At 34.5% G+C, this 19,530-nt stretch overlaps 1 protein-coding gene and 3 long non-coding RNA genes across 7 annotated transcripts; all 4 read right to left on the bottom strand.

Moving 5' to 3' along the window:
• Positions 1-1,963: 1,963 nt before the first annotated feature.
• LOC126608409 (uncharacterized) lies at positions 1,964-3,463 on the bottom strand. The gene is made up of 3 exons (XR_007617863.1): positions 3,352-3,463; positions 2,438-2,528; positions 1,964-2,094 (listed from the first exon to the last, which is right to left on the bottom strand). It is a non-coding gene; the product is annotated as an uncharacterized LOC126608409 (long non-coding RNA).
• A 174-nt stretch (positions 3,464-3,637) lies between these two features.
• LOC126608411 (uncharacterized) lies at positions 3,638-5,447 on the bottom strand. The gene is made up of 4 exons (XR_007617865.1): positions 5,419-5,447; positions 5,151-5,317; positions 4,727-4,843; positions 3,638-3,723 (listed from the first exon to the last, which is right to left on the bottom strand). It is a non-coding gene; the product is annotated as an uncharacterized LOC126608411 (long non-coding RNA).
• Positions 5,448-6,877: 1,430 nt separating this feature from the next.
• On the bottom strand, positions 6,878-8,407 carry LOC126608407 (uncharacterized). 3 transcript variants are annotated; one of them, XR_007617861.1, is made up of 5 exons: positions 8,026-8,407; positions 7,728-7,786; positions 7,553-7,615; positions 7,195-7,287; positions 6,878-7,119 (listed from the first exon to the last, which is right to left on the bottom strand). It is a non-coding gene; the product is annotated as an uncharacterized LOC126608407 (long non-coding RNA). The 3 variants fall into 3 exon arrangements; XR_007617859.1 differs by having other exon boundaries at positions 7,728-8,407; XR_007617860.1 differs by having other exon boundaries at positions 7,195-7,251; positions 7,728-8,407.
• A 2,102-nt stretch (positions 8,408-10,509) lies between these two features.
• LOC126608396 (auxin efflux carrier component 2-like) lies at positions 10,510-14,633 on the bottom strand. 2 transcript variants are annotated; one of them, XM_050276273.1, is made up of 6 exons: positions 13,154-14,633; positions 12,295-12,580; positions 11,857-11,942; positions 11,591-11,748; positions 11,289-11,365; positions 10,510-10,976 (listed from the first exon to the last, which is right to left on the bottom strand). In XM_050276273.1, the coding sequence occupies exons 1-6, from the start codon at positions 14,430-14,432 to the stop codon at positions 10,970-10,972; spliced, it is 1,893 nt and encodes a 630-aa protein (XP_050132230.1). In that variant the 5' UTR covers positions 14,433-14,633; the 3' UTR covers positions 10,510-10,969. The 2 variants fall into 2 exon arrangements, with proteins under 2 accessions (XP_050132230.1, XP_050132229.1); XM_050276272.1 differs by having other exon boundaries at positions 10,510-11,043; positions 13,154-14,631.
• Between the last annotated feature and the right edge of the window lie 4,897 nt (positions 14,634-19,530).

Here is a 19,530-nt window from a genome sequence, read left to right as displayed (position 1 = left end):
ATTGTTGCTCTTTGGAACAAGAAAAGGGTACATTGTTTCATTTGAAATTTAAATAATAGGTACTTTGTTTTTCACAAAACAATGTTAATAGATAATTTGTTTTTCACTAAATCATGAAAATAAGAAATTCATAAAAGTAATCCGCATAGTTTCTTTAGGACAACGATTCTCATATTTGTCATCAATATGCAATAAATTTATAACATTAATACCTTTCTTTTCTTTTTTCTTTTTACAAAATCATTAATTTTCCCTTACAATCTGCATATAATATGTAAATATCGGTATTCTAGGCATTCGGAAATGTAAATGTGTAACTCAATTTCTTCAGGAGCTGTTATCTCTGTTTTGTCTATTGCAGACACGTCTCAGAGAGAAGACAGATTTACAAAGAAAAACACCTTCACGTGCATAATAGACGACACTCCTTCGCTTCATCACGTGAGAAAGCGTTAGAATATATAACGCAAACTATGTCAATAATAACATAGATGCATAACAAACAATAATTATATACTTTTCCTTGTCCAATGTCTTCAAGTTTCTACATCTTATTATTGATTAATTTCCCATAGAATCTCATCCTAAATCCCATATTTTTTATGCTTAAGAAGAGCTGGCAAGATCACCTTTGAGGCCAGTGGCGAAGCCAAGATTTACGGAGGGGAGGGGCGAAATTCCAAAGAGTGCAAGGTTCAATTGAAATGGTTGCTTTCACATTGGAGAGTGCAAAATTTTGAATCAATATTCATAACAGCAAACCATCTCTTCACCAAAGCAGTTGTAAACGGTAATATTAAAGCCATGTAAGAAGCTTAAATTAGTTAGGATTAGATTCTAAAAAAACGTTAAGCACTAGTCAGGCAGCGGACTGGAGCTTGTAGCGCCTAAGCGAGATTTAGGTAAGAGCCTAGATGGATTTAAATGAATTTCTTTTATTGTAAAATAAGCATTAAACAATATTTATATTATTTTTTAAAAATTAATACAATATTTATAGATAATGTGAGAGTTTAAAATACATATGTTGAGGTATTCAAAAGAGGGAAAATACATACAAGAAAGATAATAAAAAAGAGAAAGAAATTGATTAACAAACCAAAACAAAGGTGCGGTTAGAATAGAAAAAAAGAGGAGGGGGAAATGGGAAAACAAAGTGGGGCAGAAGGGACCGAAGGAGAAGGGTGTGTCAGTACAATCAGTCTTAACTTTTAAGAGAAAAAAATGTAAACAAATGTGTCAGTACAATCAGTTTTAATTTTTAAGAGAGAAAAATATAAAAAAAGGATCAACATTGCCAAACGACACCGTTTGGTATAGGGAATATCAAACACACCTTCATCTTCTTCGCAAGTTCCGTCCGTCTGCAACTACATTTTTTTTCAGATTTCCTTCTCCAAAATCTAATAAAAAAGAGGAAAAAAACAAATCCATCTTTGCTGCACAGCAGCAGAAACCAAATCACCGGAGTGGAAATTCTCATTTTCGACGAGAGCAGAGAGGCTGAACTAGCGCTCCTAGGCATGTTTTCCGGCGAAGGGAGGGACGGCCGCTACTCCTCGTCCTCACGTAGCTTCGCCACTGAGGTGATACCAAGGAACTCCACACATGCGTGGTTTTGGATCATGATCTAACCTAATGGCTATACAAATATCCATCTATTTATTGCGGTGCAACGTGATGCATTTAGATGATCGAAACTATCTAATTTTTACTTACGTTATCAATTATTTTCTGGAAAAATTATCTGAACTGTGCAGATTTGTGCATAGATGATTTTGTAGATGGTTGATTCTTAGAAGGTAACCTTAAGATGGACTGTTTCGTTCAATTGGAACCAAATAAAAAATGGGTCGTTTGAAATACATTGACATGGATCATGGTAACTATGATGAGGGCTCCTACCCCATAACCGATAATGATTAAATTGTATAGGAAATTTTCCTTTTTATTAGGATGGAATGGTTTATAGGATATATTAGCAAGACTGCCCGCGCGATGCTACATCTTGCTCTTGTACAACCTTATCTACAATAAGGAACAATGAGCAGCGTTGAATTTAATTCCATCATCAATGCCTTGAACTTGTAGGATCTAAATTTAAAAAATAAAATAAAACATTAACATAATTCCATCATCAATGCCTTGAACTTGTAGGATCTAAATTTAAAAAATAAAATAAAACATTAACATAGACCCCAAAATTTCTATCATGGAGAAAAATATTAACATTGGGAAAAGGCAAAGAGAGGAATTCTGAAAAGAAAACTGAGAGTATGGATCACATGGAATGGAAATCACAAACAGCAACCACATCAAAAATGAAGAATAACAACTGAAAAGGAAAATAATAATCAAACCATAACTGAAAAAGTCATCTGGTTTTGAATATTACAATTATGAAGCAACTCTTATAGGATGAGTGAGTCGAACTTACAACGCAGTTAGGGGTGTTCCATCTCGCTATCAATTTGCTAAACCAAGATCATCTATACCAAATGACAACATTTTAATCCTTCAAACTGCTCCTGAAAAAAAAAAGTAAATTAAATGCGGGGATCTATACCTTAAGACAACGGAAAAAATAGATTAAAGCTGGAAAGTATCAAACTTTACAACTTTCTCGAAAAGCATATATCACTACAAAAGTACCAATTTTTCACATTAATAAAAAACTATGCAATATTATTTCATATTTTCCAATGAATTTGAAACCCTGAAATTGTCATATTTAGATGTTCTTTACTCGAAATTTATTCAAGAAGCATTTGTCAAATGTTCAACAAAATTTGGGAATTCAAACAAAATCCACAGTGTAGTGATCACAATCGTCGAGACCAACATTGAAAAATGTAAATAAATTCACCGATAAGGCGTATCATAAAAACTCATTGAGATTGAGATTACACTAAATTGAAAACATTCTTATTAAAATAGCGTAAGTCACAAAACGCACAATCAAAACAACAACATAGATTACTTTAAACTTGCAGAGACTCCAAAGGAATACCGAACTCATTCGGCTACATAATTAAAAAAAAAATTGAATAATGGTAAAAAAAAGGATCCATCAGGAAAAAAAAATTCTCACATGAAATTTAATCAATAGATGAAATTCTTAAGTTACCCAATTAGACCAAGCAAGAAGAACCAGTCGTTAATCGAGAATTCACCAAATAAAACAATGCAAGAATTGACCAAATAAACGATGAAAATTGATTGCAAGAATTGGAATAAAGTAACAAACAGAGGGTAGGATTTGCGGCCCCACTGCAACAGATCTAGCATTTATGCAAAGGAAATTCGATTACGAATTAAAAAAAAAAGTGAGAGAGAGCGAGAGAGACGAACCTTCTTGCGGAGGCTAGAGGTTCTAGGATTGAGAAACAGATAGAGAGATCTGTACTTGAGTTCTCTACTGTGCTTAAGCCAGTAGAGAACTCCAGCTATATTGTTAATTCCAGGGTACTTACAAAGTTAGCATCTTAATTAAAATTTAATTAGTATTTTATGCATTAATAAAAGAAAAGTCCTTGCATATAAATCGAACCCATCAAATTAAATGTACAATTAAATCCAATCCCGACTTGAAAATCCAAACTTTATATCAAATTGAGAATTTTTTTTTTTTGAGCTCACCAGTCGACAGTTTTTGGGTGCCTGGAACCTCAAAAGTGGAAGCTAAATCCATCCCTTTGTACTTATTTTTGTCTCCTCATCTTCCTATTTGTAAAGACCAAAAAGCTGAAATCAAAATTGCTTCAAATAATTTGCCAGATTTTACAATTCAAAGGGACGCGTTTTCAAACTAACATACCAAGATATCAGTAGTGGACACAAATGATTAAAATTAGTAATAAAAAACTGAAATCAAAGCAAGAAAAATAAAAATTGAAGATTGATAGGACTTACAAACGGTAGCTTGTTTGGAGACTTAAATTGAGGAAAAGTAAACAGAGAGTGAGCAATAACAGAGTAAAAGAAAATTAAAACCTTTATTTCTACTCTGAGATGGTATGAAGTTATGTCTACCAATTTTATGATAAATGGGTGAAATCATAGTGATGAAATTTTAATGTTTAGGTTTCAATTTGTTGGTAGAAGCAGGCGAAGCAATGGAGAATGTTTATTCTTGTTATTGGCTGCAGCAAAGATGAGAAGAGTTAAAATCTCAATCCTCTAGCGAATAAGAGTTAATATATCAATGACTTGGTGAGTGGAATGTAATACTTGTAACTCCTAGCTCTTAGCACTAAATCTTCAACAAAATAAGAGTTAATAGATCAATGACTTGCTCATTGGAATGAAATACTTTTATAAACGCTTAAAACCAAAATGCTATCAAACTAATTCCAAGTTCAAGAAGGCAGTGGAAAAGGTAATTATCAAAATGAGAAAAGTTAAACTAAATTAGGCATTGTTCTCAACACTATTAGCACTCCTATGACTGGTAGGAAAAAGCAGTAGTGCTAACCTGAAGACAAAAAGTTTATCCTCAGTGTGTTGTGCCTCTCCGTGTTTTTCTTTGTCCAATAAATATGCAACCAAACCTATGCTATGAACTATCTATCCAACTCACTACACAAAAACCCAATTAAAAACCAAGAAGCATAATTCAAGCATTATCAAAATAGGTAAAATGATAGACATTGGTCATATGTAGAGTAATGCACAATTTGTTCCACCAACTTCTCCAACACAAAAATACAGAGATTTGAGCTTTTACCTCATGGAAATGGAAAGGGGAACAATCTGTAGTAGAATGAATTATGCTCCCAACTATTTCAAAAGGCCACAAAGTTTGAACATCACACCGCAGTTTGGCATTCACTTCAAAGTAAATCTGATCAAAAGAAAATTATGCACTTGATAATCACAAATGAGGTCATAAGGTAAAAGATTCACCCCTCAAATTTCAGTGAGTAAAACTAAGCAATGATGCAGGAAATCATTTAGAAGCTTGAGATAAACAAAAAATTAAATTAATTGACTAACAAAATCGGAGCCATTCCCCTAATTTTAACCAACATCCAAATATCCAAATTTGCACAGAAAATTCATTTCCACATCCAAATTTACAGTTCTAGAAATCAGAATATATTACGAAAAATAACAATGAACTTGTGAAGTAGAGCATGAGTGAGATTTACCAAGATGCTGATGCTGATGCTGAGGGTTTGGAGGGGCCTTCCTGGTGGTGGCCCATTCGACTTTATGAGGGTTATGGATGGTCTGTTGCTTGCTAGTTTGGAGTTGGGTTGTTGACCCGTTATTCAGAGGTGCAGGAGTACTCTGTTACCGTGTGTATTATCTTCACCTGCAGAATCAAAGAACTACCTGTCTGTTTTCTAAAAACTGAATTGAAATCCAATATGCAATACCTGAATAATTGTCATGGGAGTAAAAGGCATCGTTTACCGATAGTAGTGAGGTCTAGTTCTCTGGTCGGAAAATCAGGCATCTGAACACATAAACAAAACAACCAAATTTTGAAAAAAATAGAAAAAGAAAAAAAAACCAAAATTTAAATAGAAGTTGAATCTGCAGACCAAAGGCCACCCAAAAAAAATAAAAAAAATTTCTTAAACAAAAGACTCAAAAAGGAAAAACAAAAATTGTATACACTCAGCACAAAGGGCTATCAACGCTGCACATAAAAGCTCTAAAATTTTATGACCAGTGTTTCTTGAAAGAAAAAATCGAATCAAATTAGACAACCACACGCAAGATCAAAGCACACAGAGATAACCCCGAAATCACAGGAAAAAAAATCCAAACACAACCTCCACCTGCAAATCAAAAACCATAAAAAAGAAATTAAATTAGGCATACTGAAAAAGAAACTCACCCGAAAACGCTAGATCACGCGAGGAAAAGAATGAATTTCGATGAAATCGAAACGGCAAAAACTTGTAGCCACCTAAGGCTTTCGAACCAAAGAAATTCGCAGGAGCAGAAAACTATTCCAGCAACAAAAACGGCGGTGGATGATCGCGCCGAGACAAAGACGGAAACATTAGACAGCAACAAAAGGGGCAGTGCGAGAGAGGAAGAAAGCCAAGTTCGAAACAAAGCAAAATGCTATGGGAGAGAGAAAGAAACACGGAAGAAAAGGTCGAGAAGAAATCCAAGCAGAGCCTTCAACGATGATCGACGTGTGCAGCCTAAAAGGGCAACGGTGAGCAACACGTGTAAAAAGGATAGAACCAAAAAGAAGATGGAACCAAAAAACACACGGAAGACAGACGCATGGGTTAGAAGGGCAAAGGCGTCTTTTAGCTGTGGGAAGCAGCAGCAAAACAGCTAAGCAAACAAAAAAATTAGGGGCATTTCCGCCCTTTTACTGTTCACGAACAGTGAAAAACAGTGCACCAGAGTTTGGGTTTTAGTATATACTAGTAAATTTTACCCGCACGTTGTTGCGGGAGCGAAAATATAACTATAGACTATATTTTTAACATATAAATAACCAAAGACTAAGATAAACATGTAGAAAATGGAGCAAATATTTTTACAAAGTTGTCTAAGTTTATATGACTTACAGAAAAGACATTTCAAATGCCTTGTCATTGATATACAAAAATGGCTAGTCTAGTATTCCTCATTGACAATCATCCCAGTGCTTCATTTGTATAATTACTTGAACATGGAATATCCCATAAGAGCACATTTTCCTTTAAGCATTCATTGCAAATAAAACAATTTGGATCATCCGGAGAAAAAAAAAGAGTTACAACTGAAACAAAATGTTAATACAGTTGTAATTAATTATCAGTAATTCTTTTACATGAAGGAATCAGACAGACGATGGCAAACTACGATATCAATAAATGAAAAAAATTTCAACAGCCATCATTCATTTATATATAGGAATAATAAAATCCATTTGCATTAGCTCTGGATCAAGTTCAACTCAAGGCTACAAAAATTTTAAACCCAAGATTCAGATAGCATTATTCAACCCCAAAAACCAAATAGTACATTTAACCGACTTAACACGATTGAAGGCATAAATCAAATCTAGGAAATTATACTCAACCTGCAATGCAGAAACGAACACTGTAGCTTATATACATTCTCAATGTCCTCAGCAAGTCCTCTCTCCAATGGCTTTGCAATCTACAAAAGGTTTTTAGAAGATTATAATTTAAAAACTGAATCACATAAAATTTCTGAAATTAGGTTGCTTCTTACCATAGTTATTTTATTCTTCTTATTGGATGTTTCAGCAAAGCATTTGATTGACAAAGGCTACATTGTTTCACAAAATGAAACAACATGATCAACCTACAAACAAAAGCATATCCATCAAGAAAAGAAGAACATAAAATTTTACTTTAAAAAGAAAAAACGTGAAGATCACGAAGATTGTTGGAGACCGATTCCAAAAACAAATACAAACCCAGTAAAATTCAGCTCAAATTTGTGCAATATAATATAAGCCAAACAACCCCAATTTTCTCAGGAAACCAAGAAAACCCAAGAAAAAAAAAAACGAAAATGTGAATTCCAAGATCTAATAAAAAGCACAGTGCAAAGATAAACTATATACCTGGCCCAGAAAGGGTTTGCAAACTCCCACAACAAAACCCTAAAGTTGGAAGATAAATGTTTCCTGCAACCAAAAACAAAATCAGACAAAAGATCCACACGCAAAATAGGAAAAAATAAAGAAAACACTTAGCAGGAATCGAATTTTACAACAATCAATTAAAAAAATTTCTTACCAACCAAGCACAGAATAATGGCACACAACAACCAACGCACCCAAATCGTTGCGATTCCTCTGCGGAAAACAGGGGGAAAAAACAGACCAACCACCATTCTAAACGATCAGATCGCGATAAAAACAGCGAGTCACACATAGAGAAACACAAAGAGAGACGGAAAAACAGAGAGAAGAAAAGAATAGGAAATGAAAAAGTGGAAGATGCTGGAAGTGGAAGTAAAGGTGTAATGCTCTTCCAGTATCTTTCCTACAAAATGCAACGTGGCCAAAGCTCAACCAAAAACACCAAAAAGCACCTTTCAAACGGGAGCAAGCTGCAAAAAAAAATGAAAGAGGGGTAAAACCGGATGGGCACTGTTAATGAACAGTACCCATCCGCTGAGCTTTAGTATATATAGAATAGAATATCATTTTTATCCTTTTTGTGCCACAATCCTGTGGTCGGGTTGAACATCTGATATTTTTTAATCAGTTTTTCGTCCTACAACCGATTTTTTTATCATTTGTTTATCTTTTTCTGTACCACATATCATGTGTGTGGGTTTAAAAAACCAAGAACAGGTTAAAAGAAAAAAAAAACTTATGAAAAGACCTTGAAAACTTTGAGTTTTAATGATAAGGACAAAATAAAGGTAAAGTGAATATTATCAAGTTTGACTTTTTAATGTAAAAATGTGATTTTTTTGTTAAAGTGAACAGTACCGTGAGTTTTTCGTTAAAACTTTCAAAAAAAGAAAGGCTTCACGGTCACGGATGGTGGACACGTGGTGTAGAAGAGCACCAAACCGGCCTCACCATTTTTAATCATTTTCTTTCCCTGCTCTAATTTTTTTTATAAATTTTTATAGTTTGTCGTGCCACACAACATGTGGCCGGATTTAATTCATATTTTTTAATATATTTTTTGCCTGCCATCAGTTGCTTTAAACACAATGACAGAAGAATGGCCTAGGAGGGCAAGGAAGTCATTTTACTGTAAAAAAGATGGCAAAAAGTGGCTTAACAAACGAATTGAGGGGCATTTTGGTCCGCGCACTGTCCGTGAACAGTACAACTTCATTGGGGTTTTAGTATGGGTATAATATATATATATATATATATATATATATATATATATATATAATATAATGTGGAGCTGAACTGGATTGGGTGAATCTATAAATTAAAAAGCTAGTATTTGGTGTTAATAAACAGGATAATTGTCACTTTTATTATCTTTAAATATTGTGAAATTTGTACTTTGCTACTTTTAATATTTTGTTTCACTTTCACACTTAAAAAGATTGATTTCTGTACAATATTTATATTTCCGATAGTATATCTGTCAAATGCTTCCTTAATTGATAATATGGCGCAGCTTTGGCCCACCAAATTTACCACGTTGGGGTGAAAAAATAAATATTAATAATTAATTAATTAATGAAAAAAAAATCACCCTCTGCAACCTAAGCCTCTGCAGGCTCTTCTTCAAAAACCCGAACTACCACCTAAAAAAGTACAACTAAATAAAACTAGGTCGAAATATATGTGTGTGTGTATATATATATATATATATATTGCATGGATTTGTGTTTAGACTTGGTAATTTTTTACACGACACGAAAATAATGGATTTCGAATCAACGTGATAACTAATCGGGTCATTATCGGGTCACACGATAATAACGAGTCTTTAACAAGTTTACACGAGAGTGACACGTGAGTAATCTATTTCAACACGATAAGGAAAAAGTTATTTTGATGATTTTAATTTTTTAAACTATTAAAAAAAAACTTACTATAAAATACAATAGATATAATGAATTTGTATATATTGTTTATTAATTATTATTCTCTATAAATTTTAAAATTTAAGTTTTATTTTTATAGTATATTATAGGCAAAGATTGAGATTAAAAATCATAAAAACACATTAAAAATAAAAATATCAAGTAATTTAAAAATACCAAACAAATTTAAAAAAAATAATTAATTTACATGTGCAAAAAATATGAAAAATATATGCAAACGCTCGTAGTCGCATCCTCTACGCTTTGAGGATGGGTATATGATCGTTTGAATTTTTAAAACCATACAAACTCTCATGAATAGTATTTTTAGGGAGTTCAAAATAAACAAAATTCTTCATAATCATTAATGTATAAGTCTGAAAGATGTGAAAGCATAATAAACGTTCATAATTGCATCCTCAACGCTTAGACGATGGTTACATGGTCGTTTAGATTTTTAAAACCAGCCAAATCTCATGAACATTATTTTTTATTTGAGTGCAAAATTAATAAAATTAATAATAATTATTGTAGAAGTGTGAAAAATGTAATCACTCGTAATGAAAAGTTTTACAACTTTCATGAAAGGGTTAACTCCGAAATTTAATATATATATATATATACTAATTTAGTATTATGTTTTACATTTTTTGGGTCAAATTATGTTTTTCATTTTCATTTTTATTGATTTAAAAAATATTTTTCTTAACGGGTAACGGGTCGGGTCATATTACCTGATAACAATCTCGCACCTGGTCTGATCTCACCGTAGATCAAGTTGTAACCGAAGTAGACCAAGAAATGAGTGATTAGCATCCCTAGTTAATCCTCGGTCTAGAACGATCCCTACTTACATCTTTGCTATAATTGTCAACAATAGAGTTTAATTTGTGTGTTAAGTAATTTTCACATCAAATTCGGATCGGGTCATATTACCCATTTACTTCAACGGGTATTACATGACACAGCCCGTTAAACTATCGGGTATGACACGAAAGCGACACGAACACGAGAAACACAGCACGAATGCTAGGTCTATTTGTGTCCAAGTGAAGCAAAGAGCTACATTGATATTGGTGCATAAACGCATAAAAATTTACACCCAAAGAATAAAAAGAAACAAGTAACAATTAATTAACCTTTCTCTGGCTAATTCTAAGCTGTAACCTATTACATAATTTCTATCTAACCAAACTAACATACTAATATTTCTGCACCCAAAAAAAAAAAAAAATATATATATATATATATATATATAATACTACAACGAGGTAGCAAAATTAAATATATAAGTGAACGCTAAATCAAGGTACTCAGCTGTCAGATGCAGAGCATGGTGTGTATTTTGTTGAACACTGAATCCAATGGCATGCATATGAATTTCTTTCTGAAGGACATTTTGATCCTCTCCATCCACCTAAGCCTGACTTGGATATACAGTTGTGTGTGTTTTTCTTCTGCCTTGATTGTCTCAGAAACTAGAGGTCGAGAAGAATATAGTAGAGTATTGTTATAGGCAAGGCAACAAGCATTCCAAAAATAACACTGCAATAATTGCAACACCATAATATTCAAGTCAGATTTTTTTTAAGAAAAAGTGATCTTCACATACAGTGTTATGCTTTTATATCCTTTACTTATTTCTGACTTTTAAATTATATAAATAAAGAAGAATCAAAAACAAAAATAAAGATGAATGTGAATGTGAAAAAAAAAACGAAAAGAAAACAGGATATTTGGAAATCATGTCCCTTTTTCATCATGTACTTCAAATAAATAGATAAACTTACGCAGTGCTAAGTATGTCCGCGTGGACATTGTATTCCTTGGCAAATACAAAAGGAACTATGCCTTGAGGAAGAGCAGCCTGCAGAAAGAAAAATGAAATTAAGCAATTAATTACATATGTAATCTTGTGGCATAAATAGTGTGCATATCTAATTACGTTGTGTTAAATTAGGCATTGTATTATGTATTAGGGTTTGTGGAGGCCTTTGTGAATGGATTATGATGCAGTGTCCATTTGATAAAAAAACTGTTAACATAAGATTTTAGAAATGTGGGGATGGTTGGAAAGGTTGAGTTGGAGAACCTGAACTATTGCAACATGCAAAAGAACTCCACGAAGACCGACAGCAATAGAAGTTGCAGCAATCACTGCTGGGCCTGTTAAGAACCTAACAGCCATTGCAAATGTTGCAACAGATTTTCCACAAGCTATGATCTTTGGTTGTAAGGCCATGAATAATCCTGGAAATATAAGTGATGATCTATCATTAATTAACAAGAAAAAATCATTTGAAGTACATATGGTACAATAAGGTCAATATAATAAGTCAACTGAAGTTAAATATATACCGAGACTGAACATAGCCATTCCTAAGCCAGCATCAGATAATATTGATATGGATCCACTTACAATTGTTGGCATTTTGATTTTCCACCTGCCAATAATTGAGAAATTCATTTTAGTGGATCAATTTTCGATAACATTAATAGACTAATACAAGATGCTAGCGATGGAAAACTGAATAATGAATTTGAAGTGTGTAAGAAGAGTGCTCCTAAACACTCGAGCTACAAATTATATATTGCTTTTTTATAAACCATCTTACCACAATTAATAATCCCATTCCTTTTATCACATATCTCGTAAAGATGAGACCCAATAATTTTCACCTCTAGATAGGGTTTGTTCACGTAATATGTGATACCATTTGTTATATGTTTGAGTGATTTCTACACAATGCATGATGGGTGCACTCACTGTAGAGAGAGAGAGAGAGAGAGATGTACTTGTATGATATGAGAGACCATGCCACGCCAAGAAGGCTGGAGTAAGTGTTGGGGTTTCTAATGAGCTTTCTCCAGACCATGATGAGAATAAGCCTAGTCATGACACTTGCTGGAGGCATTTGGTGCTTCTTTGCTACACCTCCTTCCATATCAACCTTCTTTTGGCAACTACTACTGTACGGTGACACACTCGGTGGAAATTTATTCGATCCTTCTTCTATCTCAAGCTCGCTATCTCCTCTCATTTTACTCCCAGGACTCATATTCTCAATTAATTCGTGTATACCTGTACATGTAATCAAGGATATAAAATTAACCAAATAACAATCAAGATTTAACCCTTAAATTAGAAAAATAAGTTCCATTACCTATGTATGATTAATCTAGTAACTGATAGATTCGTCAAATTTTTTTCCTTAAATGGTTTGAGAAGGTGTTGTTTACTCAAATATATGTATGATCTTTCACAAATATAATTTTATTTAAAACAAGTATATGATCTTTTACTATTTCATTTCTCAATTTTAGGTTTTAGTTTTGAGCAACTTTTTTTTTCAGAACTGAAAACTTGTTTGATAATTGTTATTAGTAAAAATGAAAACAAAAGTTGAAAAACGAAATATTTATGAAACGGTTTGGTAATTGACAAAGGAATTTTGACAAGAGTGGAGAAAAAAAACCAGATCTATGTCAAGGAGATCAACGAAGCTCCTTGATTTTGTTATAGAAGAATTAAATTTTTGTCCCTTCGATAAGGTATCAATTAACAAAAACTGCTGATGTAAGTACTTTTCTGGCAATTTACAAAATCGACAAACATTTGGTTTGAGGGATGGGGATCATAAAATTATTTGCTCACCTTTCGATGCAGCAGCACTATCATGTTTACGAAGACCTGCAACCTTGGAAGGATCGGTAGCGCCAAAGTCAGTGGAAGCAGCTCGATTAATTGCATGTCTAAGATTCCCTTTGGAAACTGGCGATGCATTTGAACTCCAAACAAACATATGAGGCTCCTTATTAGGCGATGCCCCACCACTACCACCACCGCCACCACTAGCGCTATCTTTCTTCTTCAGCCCTCCACTCGTAGACCCTGAAAACAAGGGATTCGGAGGCAGGTATGAAGAGGCCGGACCACCAATGAAGATCTCACCACTCATGCTCCTCGCCCCGCTCTTCTTATTACTCATATTACTCATCTTCATCGCCTCCTCATCGAAATTCGAAGTTGACGGCGTCACCCCTTCGGATGACTGCACCGAATAAACGTCCCCGAATCCGCCTTGAAAGCTATTTGTATATCCGTGTTTGGGGCTTGGGGCCTTGCTGGCGTTAAACATGGCGTAAAAATCCGTCTGGTTGAAGCTGGAAGCCCGCGGGGTGGGCTCGCGAGAGGACTGCACCGAGTAAATCTCGACTCCCGTGAGATTCGAAGCCCGTGGGGTCATCGAATTCAAAGAGTTCAACCCGTGTGACTTGTTGAAAGAAGATACCATAGACGACGCATTCGATCTTTTCACCACCACGTGAAGCTTCCCGTCATCGCTGATTTCCGCGTCGGTTTGCAGCGGCTCTCGACCGTTGAGCGAAACGACGTCAGAGTCAACTTTGAACGACGTGATCGAAGCTGCAGTCTCCGGGAACTGCTCAGAGATGAGCAGCTTCGCGCCGTGGTACTCGAACATGAAGAGCATGAGAGTGTACCAGACCACGCTCTGCAAAACGACAATATGAACCATCAGCGTCCCGGAGAAGTCGCCATACATGGCGCGTAAAAGAGGGATGCCCATGACGAGGGTGTTGGGGAGGGTGGAGAGGGAGAAGAGCGTGATCATCCACTCGAGGTTGCCGCGCTTGGAGAAGGCTTGCCAGAGGAAGAGGGCAACGAGGATGACTACTTTTTGGAGGGAGTCGGCGAGGATGAATTGGTAGTTCATGGCGTAAGGGTCGTTGGAGGATACGAAGTGGAAGGAGAGCAATGGGACGGCGAAAACAGCGACGAAGCGGTTTATGCCGGAGCATTGGTCGGGCGTGAAGATTTTCCACCACCTAACGGAACCGTAGGCTAAGATCATAGCCACGTATAAGGGGACTATGGCTGCAAGAACATCGTAAATGTCCTTGCCAGTAATCATGGCTGTGCTTTTTCAAATACGGAGATATGGGTTTTGTTGTTTGGGGTGTTTAATTTCATGAGGGTTACAGAGAGAAATGGAGAGGAAGAGTAAGACGGTTGTTGATGCCTCTCTTATAGAAAGAGGATTTGTTATTGTTATTTTTTTTGAAGAAAAACTATAGGGAAAAAAACAAGAAGTTGGATTGATGGTGATGGTAGGGAAATAGGGTTTGATAAACGGACAATGTCGACAACAAACCTAGAACAAAATTTATTTTAATGAGACACTGTCGAGGACTGTGGCAGGTTTTTCTGACCACAAAATTAAAACGGAATAGTTTTACAGCAAGTTTGTGTACAAATCTGTGCTAGCTCGCAGCTAATATCGTTTCATTTTAACAAATAAAAATAGAAACGAATGGTTTTTACAAAAACAAGTTTGTATGATAGATATCATGTATATAATATGAATATATAAATGTGATGGATAGCATGTATATAGTATGAATATATAAATTTGATGAAAAACGAGGGAGAGATTTTGAGCGATATATATATATATATACACACACACACTTCTAAAAAAGGCTATTGACCATTTCTTTTTGTAAATGTTTTTAGTAGAAACTTTGGGATATTCCAATCTCCAAAGTCGACAATGTCATCTGTTTGATATCTAATTTTTGTTCTTCATTAACTATATCTGGAATTGTTCTTAGACTGGATCTAGAGCTACTGTTGGCCATTGAATTAGATATAAATAATCTACTCATATTGCTCAAAATACAGACTTGCAAGACAGAAATCCTATCGGCTTACCTTCCTCGAGTATTTGCTAAACTCCCTCTCCACTTATGCCAATCCTATGGACTTGTTGTTTGGAACATGCCTTACTGTTTGGGTTGAGAGTTAAACAGGACAGCTTAGAAGGTGAACAAACAAGATAAACCGAATTGAAAGCTGTAAAATGAACAACAAAGACAATGAAAGAGATAACAACTCAATTACCACTCACTTGGCTCTGATACCAAGTGACACGTAACTACTGGTAAAAACACTGATGAGGACAATTGTACCAAGGACAATGATGATTAGGATTAAAAGTACTATTGAATGAATGATCCATTTAATTAAGAGATATTTGATGTGGTGGATAACCAGGATTAAATATACCATGGAATCAACTATTATAAACAAATAGAAAGAATTGAACAAATGATTGATCTGTGTTTACCTTAAACTTGAGATACTCGATGAATTGACTGTGAGTAAGAATTTTATGCCATTCAAAATCAGTTGTTATGAAAATATTCTTCATAATGAAAATAATGAATTTAAAGTAATGATGCAGATATATTTGAAAATAAGTTTTATTGAAAACTTATTTAGAAACTTACAATTGATTTACTGACGATTGGGTCAGCAAATTGAACTGAAAGCAAGGATATTGGTGCACGCAGGCATCCTTGATAGTTAAAGTGTTTACAATTTTGAACAGAGAAATTACAAGCTGAATATTTGCTTCTGTTCCGTTGTTTTAGAATATGCAGAAGTTTCAGCCTCCTCTCTAATGAGACTTGAGTTTTCTTAAGTAGACTGGAGATGATTGAGTTGAATCATTGAAGCAGGAAATCCAGCTGCATTGTGAGTTGGAAAGATGCTAAAAGCAAATGACTGTTGAATCACGCGAACATTATCGAGAACATCATGATGGATGGACACTAAAAGTAATTTTACTATTCATGAATAATGTCTTGTTTGGAATGATGGCTGATAATTGCTACTGCTTTCGGTGTTGATGTAGACAGTTTTCCTATTGGAATCACATGCTCAGCAACTGTTTATTCACATGGGTAAATTATAATTCAAACAAGTCTTAGGAATCCTGATAGTCTACCCACTTGGTTTTCTGACTTGCTGAGTTAGCTGGTTGTTGTGTTGATGCGTCTGAAGACTCTGAATCTGAATCTTCATTATGGAGCAAAGCTGCTTCTGCCATTAATTGTTGAGCTAAGTCCTTGAGTTGGGATGATTTTTCTTTCTTCTTCGAACTTGTGGATTTAGATGACTTGGTTGTTCCTTTGAGGGATGATGAATGACTAATGTCTGATAGAGATTATTCTGAAATGATTGGCAATGCCATTTTTGGTTGTGCTGAAATAGCTTGAGCTTAAGCTGCTGGGATGACTAGAACTGGAGTGACGGGAAATTTTGAGAGGACCAGATTGATGATCTTCTAATGATTGAACTTATCCCATCACTTGACTGATCTTGTTCGGTAGACTTTGCCGGTTTCGACTTCATAATTCCACTTCATTATCCACGGGACTTTGTACTTGGCCATAAACAATGGGAGAAGTGTAATCCTGTAGTTGAATCGGCTTCTATCAAATTTTTGCTGGAAACCAGCTGAGAGGACTTGCATGAGTTCTTCTGGTAAGAGGTTGGCTGTTGGGCCATGAACTGACCACCATTTTGGAAACCATGCAGGGAAATTTAATCTGAAACTCTTGTCAAAATTGATAAACCATGAGTGACTAAAGTCTTCTGTTTGATGGAGGAAAATGTTAGTCCATGCTTGAATATAATCAAAATAATTGTAATGATTATTGGGGATGAGAACATGCTGGGTATGAAGAGGTTTTGTCTGGTAGAGGGGGTGTCCCCATTCTAATTTAGTTAAAAACTTTCCAATATAAAGAGAATGGTAAAAGATTTTGTTTTCATGGGTTGTGCTATAAATTGGTTTAATTGAGATGGATTCAGTCTCACTGAGAATGGCTTGATAATATTTGAGAGTCTTAATAGATTCAGTAAGCTGGTAATGAAAATTGGGAGGAAAAACTGTTTTGGCTATTTTTTCTGGGGCTTGATCTTGGTGAATATTGAAGGGCATGCTGAAAAGGTATTCCTTCGGGTTTTTCTGGACATAAGGGGATGTTTTAGCATAGTTGGCTGATTGAGACGATGATGGATGGTATGGCTAAGATGAGTAAGAATCATATTGGCTGACTAATGTCGTTTGGTAATTTGGTTGTGGTGTTTGGTAGTTTGGTCTGAAGTTTCCTATTGTGGAACCTAAGGGAGTGAATCGGTTGGTAATGGTTAAGGCTAATGAAGAATCTGGGCTTGATTCTTGTTTTACTGGTGGTGATGTTAGGGTGGTTGGAAGCCTTTTTTGATTATTTCTTTCGTCCGTCATTCTTCCCCTACAAAAATTCTCTGGTCAAGAAATCAGGAATGCAATTTTGGCTACATTTAATATATTCAATGTCCAAATAAAAAATACTTAATATGGCATGCCATCGTGCAAAAATATGTTTTGATACAATGTTTTGAATATCTTTTTGTAAAACATATTTTGCAGATTTGCAATCGACTTTGACTAAAAAAAATTTATTTAATAAATCATCTTGAAATTTGCTAATGCATAATACAATAGATAATATCTCTAGTACTATAATTACTTTGTGTTGGATTCCATACTCCTGAATGAAAACGAACAATTTGTTCAGGAGATCTGGATGAGATTGACTGTTTGAGGATACTTCCGTGACCAATTTCAGAGGCATCAATTTCGACAATTTTGAATGAATTGGAAGTTGGAATGCCAAGACAGGGTAAAGTCTTAACATGGGATTTGATTTGTTTGACAATAGAAGTATGAGTATGAGACCAAGGTGAAGGATTTTCATTGAGACGATCAAATAAAGGTTTGCATTGTTGTCTGAGATGGGGATAAAATTCTGCAACATAATTTAAAGATCCTAGAAATCTCTGTAATTGGGTTTTATCAGTGATTTCATCAGGAAACTTATCTGCAAATTGGATGACTTTGTCTATTGGTTGAATGGTAGACTGGTGGATATTATGTCCTAAAAACCTAATTTTGGTTTGAAATAATTTAATCTTTGTTGTTGAGACAACTAATCCATTTGACTTAATTATTCTGGCAAACATAATCAAATGTTTCCAATGCTCATCTATTGATTTTGAATAAATACGAACATCATCAATGTAAACAATTGAGAAATGATTGTATTGATTAAATATTTTATTCATGATATTCTGAAATTCACTGGGTGCATTCTTAAGGCCGAAAGACATTACATTCCATTCATAATAACCAAAAGGAGTGACAAACGTTGTTTTGTATTTGTCATCCTTATGTATTTGGATTTGCTAAAATCTAGACATCATGTCAAATTTTGAAAATATCACAGCTTGACTTAGTCTCTTAATTAAATCTCTTTTGTTAGGAATTGGATATTGTATCCATTCCAAGACTTCATTAAGAGGTTTATAATTGATGACTAACCTGTGAGTTCCTCTTTCTAATTTAGCATTCTTCTGAACATAGAAAGCAGGGCATGACCATAGTGATTTACTCTTCCTAATTATTCCTTTACTAAGAAGTTCTTGAATTTCTGCCTTGTAGAATTCCATAACTTCTTGACTCATTTGAATTAGTCTGGCTTTGATTGGTATTTTCTTTTCATCAAAATCCTTATTGTAAGGGAGTTTGACAATATGTTGTTTTCGGTGCCAAAAGGCATTGGGAATATTCAGAACATATTTCATTAACAAGTTTATTTTGAAAATTGTCAATGTTTTGTAACAAAGATTGATTCGTTAATTGTTTGTCAATTCTTTTGTAATTAATTTCTTCTTTTAAGAAATTAATTTGTTGATTTCTTACTGACTAAATTGATGGTTTTTTAGATGCTATTCTTTTGTAATTGTCTTAATTTTTTGAGGTCTTTTCTGTGCAGAACTCAAAGATAATTTTCTGTCCTAACATTCGGGTAGTTATACGATTATGATGAACCTTAAAAGGATATAAAAGGGCTATGAAAGGAAGCCCTAAAATGACTAGATCCGAGATATTTTTTATTAAAACGAATGGGGTTTTTAAACAAACATTGTTTCGACAAACATGGGCGTTTGAAATTTCATATTTTAATTGCATTGGTGACTGGTTTGCAGCACTAAGTATTTTTGTTGATTTATGAAAATACTTAGTAGGAATTAGTCCTTCTTGAATACAATTCAAGTCTGCTCCTGAGTCAATCAAAACAATTGTTTCTAAGTGAAAATCTTCAATTATTATTTTGATT

Source organism: Malus sylvestris, chromosome 16 (assembly GCF_916048215.2).
Source record: "Malus sylvestris chromosome 16, drMalSylv7.2, whole genome shotgun sequence".
NCBI classification, from domain to species: Eukaryota; Viridiplantae; Streptophyta; class Magnoliopsida; order Rosales; family Rosaceae; genus Malus; species Malus sylvestris.
The sequence above is the reverse complement of the archived record's forward strand: the minus strand, read 5'-3'. Positions and strand labels throughout refer to the sequence as shown.